Genomic DNA, 7,429 nt, shown 5'->3' with positions numbered 1-7,429 from the left:
CAGTTGTTGAGTCTGTGTTGTTCGTCGGCTCTGACTTTAACAGTTTCTTCATTTGCAGATTCTCCACTGGATTATTCTGTTTCCTGTCGTTATAAAACACATATGATATAAAACACAGTCCAACAGTTCTTCTGTATCAGGGCTGGAAAACTCATTTCAGTTAAGTTTAATTTAACCCTTTCATGCATGAATTATCAGAACCGTCATCAAGATTTTTTTCCTGAGTGTTTTTATTCCTCTTTAGGCATGAAAAAAATAATGTGATTGAAATTTTTGTTTTTTTATGAATTTATTTTTTATGGAGTTACAAAAATGTCCACTCAGCTGGACACCATGTGTTTAACCCTTTCATGCACAGTGGTCACTCCAGTGGACAGCTATTCTACAGCTGTTCTCTTCTATATTCATGGGTTTTGTTGTTCTTTTCGTTTTTTTTTTTGTTTTGTTTTTACACATATCTTTATTAAAGTTTTAAGACACTACATATCTTTTCTGACATGAATTGGTAGCATTAGGTAGATCTCTCCTGGGCATAAACCCCCAGAATCACAAGCCCTCTCCATAGTTTCCACTTAATTTATCAGAAAATACATATTTCTGTGCGTCAAAAATTAAATGTGTGGTGTCTAGCTGAGTGGACATTTTTGCAACTTCATGAAAAATAGGTTCATAGGAATTTTTTTTTTCATTATTATTTTTTTATGTATTTTTTTTTTAATGTTTTAAAATCATTTTTATTTATTTATTTATTTTTATTTATTCTTCAGAAGAAAATGTTCAATCGCATTGTTTTTTTCATGCCTACAGAGGAATAAAAACACTCAGGAAAAAAATCTGATTAAGGTTCTCATAATTTGTGCATGAAAGGGTTAATTTTTGAAGCAAAAAACCATGCATTTACTGTCATACTGTGTGAAAACAATGAAATAAATGTTTTTTTAATGTTGCTAATCTGACGTTTTCTCACATTTTAACATACTATAATAGTAGTTATTACTCACTCAAATAATATGCAAAAAACAACAAAACACAACAACTTAAAAAAAACCCAAAAAAACTGTTAATTACAGTCTAATAACAATTAGCAATTGATTTACACTCAAATATGTTGCTGGAGGTCAGGTTTATCAAGAACAGGAATGTTAGTCACGGCATGAATTGCAGTGTATTATGGGATGGTGTTTAAGTATCCACTGTGGTGGTTGATATGGAACTAAAACAACAAAACCCATGAATATACAAGAGAACAGCTGGAGAAGAACGGTCCACTGGAGTGACCACTGTGCATGAAAGTTAAGTTCCACATTCAGACCGATATGAGCTCAGGTGGGTCAGACCAGAAAAACACTATCACAGTAACCTGTAAATAATGACAAATACAAATGTGCTCATTGGTTTAGAGTTAAAAACTAAAATTACATGAAAATTTGTACATTTACAAACTATCCTTTCCAAAAAATGTAAATAACTTGAACAAATATGAACAACATGAAATGTGTTTAAAAAAGTAATAAAATAATAATAATAATAATAAGTCCAAATTGTACCAATATTCTGCCTGTTATTACATGTTTTGTGTATTTGTCGATGCACTGTGATCTGTTAGTTGTAATGAACGTGTAAATGATAAACTGAGGCAGAATCTTGTTAAAACTGCACTTATTTTTCTAATGAAATTTCAGGTTAGATATCGTTCTTGTTATTGTGTATGTAAACATTTTCATCATGTCATTTTTCTCTAAACAGAGAAAAGTTTGGACTTTACTTATTTGTGCAATAAGTATCTATTTATTCTCTCGTTTAATATTTATTTATTTATTCACTACAGTACCTCACCAGTATTTTAAAATTTATTTTAGCTCAGGTGTTTGTTTTTTTAACTATATGCGTTTTTAGTGTTGACCCTGCATCATCATTTCATTCTGCAGCGCATCTTTGATGTAATCTGCCTGAATGACGACGGGATCTGATTCTGATTTAAAAAATAGTCTATAAATATTGACAATTGCAATTTTTTCTCTTTGTTTTAGTGCAAAAAAAAATTTAAGTAATGAAAATCTTAAAATATCCACATTTACAAGCATTCCTTTTGCAAAAATAATGAATAATGTGAACAACTTGAAATTTGTTGAGAAAAAAAGTGCAATTTTAACAACATTATGCCTAAATTTACTTATACATGTGCATTAGAGATGACAGTGGATCTATAAAGGCACAAAACATTTAGTAAAAGGTACAAAATAATTAAAATTTTACAGTTTGGAATTAGTAGTTGTCATTATTTACAGGTTTTTCTGTTATTTTACTGGTCTGACCCACTTGTGATCAAATTGTGCTAAAATGAGTTTGACACCATTGAATGTTAATGTTTTTAATGTTTTTAAATTTTGCACTTTGCAAATTTATCCCATTATAAATAATGACAAATCCACTTTGTTCTCTGTTTTGGTGCAAAAAGTGAAATCACATTATGAAAATCTTTTTAAAAAAAAATGTGAATGACATTAACAACCACAAACAACCTGAAATTCATTAAGAAAAATAAGTGCAACTTTTATTAAAAAAAAAAAAGTCTCATTTTATCATTTGAACATGTGCGTTACAACTTACAGATCACAGTGGATCTACAAATGCACAAAACATTTACAGATTTTGAGAAATTTGAGGAACATGAACACAATTAACAAAAAAAAAAACAGCAAAATATTGTTTAAATTCCACTTATTTTCCCTAAGAAATTTCAGGTTGCTCATATTTGTTTTGGTTATTCACATTTTTTTGTGAAAAAATAGTTTGTAAATGTAAATATTTTCATGTAATTTACATTTTTTGCACGAAATTATGGTTTTACTGGTCTGAATATGGAACCTGAACTAAAACGATTCTGACACTGTTGATTGTTAATATATTCAGTGTCATTTTTACTTTTCACAAATTCATCCTGGACCCTTTGGTGGGCCGGTTTTGGCCCACGGGCCGTATGTTTGACACCCCTGATCTAACCTCTATTAAAAGGCAGATTTCTTGAGATGATGAATAATCGATGAAGAGAGAAAACAGATACGAATGTTATCACTAATATATATTACAAAAACACAATAAAATATGTACTTGATGCTAATTAAAGGCCTGATGCACTGATCAGTAATGAGACAATGTGGTGTTTTCATCCTAAATCAGTTCCTGTAGTTGTAAAGATTCATAATAAAACTAAATAACCACTTATTTACTCACAATAACAAATCTTGTTTTCTCAATAAAGAGATAAATGAAACTGATATCATTAGAAAATAACATTAAAAAAATAACTCAAAGTGCTGAAATTCTTATTTTTTACCTGTTTGGGAACTCAATATCGTCAATCGTCTCCGGCAGAGGAACTCCTTTAGTTTCAGGAAGCAGCAAAACCAAACCACCAGCGACGATCGCAACAGCTCCTGGATGAACGAGAAGAAAGAAGATAGTGAGAAAACAACAAACGTATATGAAACCAGCTTAAAATGACACATTCTGAAAGGAAAATATAATAAAAATCTAAATATGCAGATGCTCAGGAAGTAAAAGATTTGATTTCATCTGTAAAACAGGTGGTTATAGCTGAATAAAATGTTTTACTATGGAGTAAAAGAGCAGTAAATGTTTTAGAAAAACATAAAATATACAGATAAAACATAAACTATATGGACAAAAGCCAGACTTCAAAGCTATTTCCAAAGCTTTACTTATCAGCTTAGCTTTACTTTTCTCTTTTTTTCCCATTTGTTGATCATTTCGGCTGAGATGCAGCTTTCAGCACGAAATTTGGCGAGAACTTTTCTTTTTTGTTATCATTTGAAATCCGGTGTTTTCTTTTTTTTTCTCTCTTAAATGTGTTATATTCTCCCATGATGCATTTGCACCCTCTGATTACCTTCATGGCAAAAATTTACATACACAAAAAAAAATACTATATAATCATCATCCTTTTTTTTTTTTTTTTTTGCTTTTTTTCCCCACAGGGCAGAAGTAAAAAGAAGGGAAAAAAGCAAGAAAAAATGTTGACCTACATGATTTTATAGTAGTTTTTGTGTGTACATTTGTACCACAAAGGTAACCAGAGTATGGTAAATTTGAGGAGGGCATAAGGGTTCAGACGAACTGTAAAACTGCAAAACATACATGCACAAAACATACATGCACAAAATGTCTCAGTTATGTTCATTGCTTTAGTACATTTACATGGCTAATACACTAAATGAATAGAAACTAAATTGCTAGCTCGAGGCTAACTTGAATGGGAAATTCCATATACATGCTAACGGTTACATGACATAACACACTACATCAACAGAAACTAAATTGCTAGCTTGATGCTAACATGAATGGGAAATTCCGTATACATGAAAATGGTTACATGACATAATATACTAAATAAATAGAAACTAAATCGCTAGCTGTAGGCTAACTTGAATGGGAAATTCCATATACATGCTAATGATTACATGACATAACACACTAAATGAACAGAAACTAAGTCGCTAGCTTGATGCTAATTTGAATGGGAAATTCCATATACATGCTAACGATTACATGACAATACACTAATTAAATAGAAACTAAATCGTTAGCTCGAGGCTAACTAGAATGGGAAATTCCATATACATGCTAGCGACTACATGGCATTATACAGTAAATGAATAGAAACTAAATTACTAGCTCGAGGCTAACTTGAATGGGAAATTCCATATACATGCTAGCGACTTCATGGTATACTACACTAAATGAATAAAAAGTAAAACGCTAGCTCGACGCTAAGTTGAATGGGAAATTCCGTTTACATGCTAGCAATTAGCATTTACAAATTAACTTGAGATTTACAACGACTCTTCATCCAACAACAAAGGTTTACATCCAAAATATTTTTAGTATACAATCATACAACAACTGAACGTAAAATACTCACAGGCAAACGTTTTCCTGGCCATACAAACAGAGTGAGAAAACCATGTCTGTTTAGTTCCTTTTAGGTCTGAACTGACTACGGGAACACCGGAAGGACAAAATATACGTTACTGCAAGTTATTCTGACCCCTAGAGGACCCCTTTACTTGCTTTTAACAACAGAACATTAATGTTGTATCTCTAAATTTGTAAAACATTTTTCGTGGTTTGACTGTAAATAATAATTTTCTACCACATCTAACAATCTACTTCATCCTCTACTTCTCTGCTTTCTTTTCTACACTAACGAAACTGACTGAATACTCAAGAAAAGCTCTTTTTTATTTAATTTTTAATAGCAGTAGATATTAGATGTCAGTTTCTTGTCCTGCATTTGGATAGTGGTGGGTATAAAGTGTCTTTCTTCAGAATTTAGTCAGTTTGTTAAATGTCTACAAAACTGTTTATGGGTAACTCGGTCGAGGTTGAACTGAAATATCCTACATCCAAACAGTCCATAAACACCTCATTCATTCATTCATTCATTCCTATGCTTGGATCTGTGATGAAAGGCTGAAAGACTCTGAAATAGGAAGACTGATTTATTAAGGGGGTAAAGAAAAAAACAGCCAAAACAAAAGAACAAAAATGAGGTAAACAGTGGGATTTGTACTGGTATGTATTTGTATACAGTGGTTCTGTAGGTTCTACTGGTTCTGTAGGTTCTAACGGTGCTGTAGGTTCTACCGGTTCTGTTGGTTCTACCGGTTCTGTAGGTTCTACTGGTTCTGTTGGTTCTACTGGTTCTGCTGGTTCCACTGGTACTGTTGGTTCTTATGGTTCTGTAGGTTCTAATGGTTCTGTAGGTTCTACTGGTAATGTTGGTTCTACTGGTACTGTTGGTTCTACTGGTTCTGTAGGTTCTACCGGTACTGTTGGCTCCACTGGCACTGTAGGTTCTGCTGGTTCTGTAGGTTCCACTGGTTCTGTTGGTTCCACTGGTACTGTAGGTTCTACTGGTTCTGCTGGTTCCACTGGTACTGTTGGTTCTTATGGTTCTGTAGGTTCTAATGGTTCTGTAGGTTCTACTGGTAATGTTGGTTCTACTGGTACTGTTGGTTCTACTGGTTCTGTAGGTTCTACCGGTACTGTTGGCTCCACTGGCACTGTAGGTTCTGCTGGTTCTGTAGGTTCCACTGGTTCTGTTGGTTCCACTGGTACTGTAGGTTCTACTGGTTCTGTAGGTTCCGCTGGTACTGTTGGTTCCACTGGTACTGTAGGTTCTACTGGTTCTGTAGGTTCTACTGGTTCTGTTGGTTCCACTGGTACTGTAGGTTCTACTGGTTCTGTAGGTTCTACTGGTTCTGTTGGTTCCACTGGTACTGTAGGTTCTACTTGTTCTGTCAGTTCCGTTGGTACTGTTGGTTCCACTGGTACTGTAGGTTCCACTGGTACTGTAGGTTCTACTGGTTCTGTAGGTTATACTGGTTCTGTTGGTTCCACTGGTACTGTAGGTTCTACTTGTTCTGTAGGTTCCACTGGTACTGTTGGTTCCACTGGTACTGTAGGTTCTACTGGTTCAATAGGTTCTACTAGTTCTTTTGGTTCTAATGGTTCTGTAGGTTCTACTGGTTCTTTTGGTTCTAATGGTTCTGTTGGTTCCACTGGTACTGTAGGTTCTACTGGTTCTGTTGGTTCCACTGGTACTGTAGGTTCTACTGGTTCTATAGGTTCTCCTGGTTCTGTTGGTTCCACTGGTACTGTAGGTTCTACTGGTTCTATAGGTTCTACTGGTTCTTTTGGTTCTAATGGTTCTGTTGGTTCTTATGGTTCTGTAGGTTCTACTGGTTCTGTTGGTTCCACTGGTACTGTAGGTTCTACTGGTTCTATAGGTTCTACTGGTTCTTTTGGTTCTAATGGTTCTGTAGTTTCTACTGGTTCTGTTGGTTCCACTGGTTCTGTAGGTTCTACTGGTTCTGTAGGTTCTTATGGTTCTGTAGGTTCTACTGGTACTGTAGGTTCTACTGGTTCTATAGGTTCTACTGGTTCTTTTGGTTCTAATGGTTCTGTAGGTTCTACTGGTTCTGTTGGTTCCACTGGTACTGTAGGTTCTACTTGTTCTGTCAGTTCCGTTGGTACTGTTGGTTCCACTGGTACTGTAGGTTCCACTGGTACTGTAGGTTCTACTGGTTCTGTAGGTTATACTGGTTCTGTTGGTTCCACTGGTACTGTAGGTTCTACTTGTTCTGTAGGTTCCACTGGTACTGTTGGTTCCACTGGTACTGTAGGTTCTACTGGTTCAATAGGTTCTACTAGTTCTTTTGGTTCTAATGGTTCTGTAGGTTCTACTGGTTCTTTTGGTTCTAATGGTTCTGTTGGTTCCACTGGTACTGTAGGTTCTACTGGTTCTGTTGGTTCCACTGGTACTGTAGGTTCTACTGGTTCTATAGGTTCTACTGGTTCTGTTGGTTCCACTGGTACTGTAGGTTCTACTGGTTCTGTTGGTTCC

At 34.7% G+C, this 7,429-nt stretch overlaps 1 protein-coding gene across 1 annotated transcript in view; it reads right to left on the bottom strand.

The window, feature by feature from the left end:
* The window catches only part of LOC115415015 (solute carrier family 22 member 2-like), a 29,429-nt gene that overhangs the window by 782 nt on the left and 21,218 nt on the right, over positions 1–7,429 (bottom strand). Inside the window, exons 11-12 of the mRNA XM_030128411.1 lie at positions 3,338–3,437; positions 1–83 (exon numbers count right to left, since the gene is read on the bottom strand). The exon at positions 1–83 is cut by the window's left edge and continues 782 nt beyond it. Coding sequence (XP_029984271.1) covers positions 1–83; positions 3,338–3,437 — 183 coding nt within the window. The remainder of the gene's footprint in view (positions 84–3,337; positions 3,438–7,429) is intronic.

The sequence above is a fragment of the Sphaeramia orbicularis genome, chromosome 24, assembly GCF_902148855.1.
Source record: "Sphaeramia orbicularis chromosome 24, fSphaOr1.1, whole genome shotgun sequence".
NCBI classification, from domain to species: Eukaryota; Metazoa; Chordata; class Actinopteri; order Kurtiformes; family Apogonidae; genus Sphaeramia; species Sphaeramia orbicularis.
This window is presented reverse-complemented; position numbering and strand designations above follow the sequence as displayed.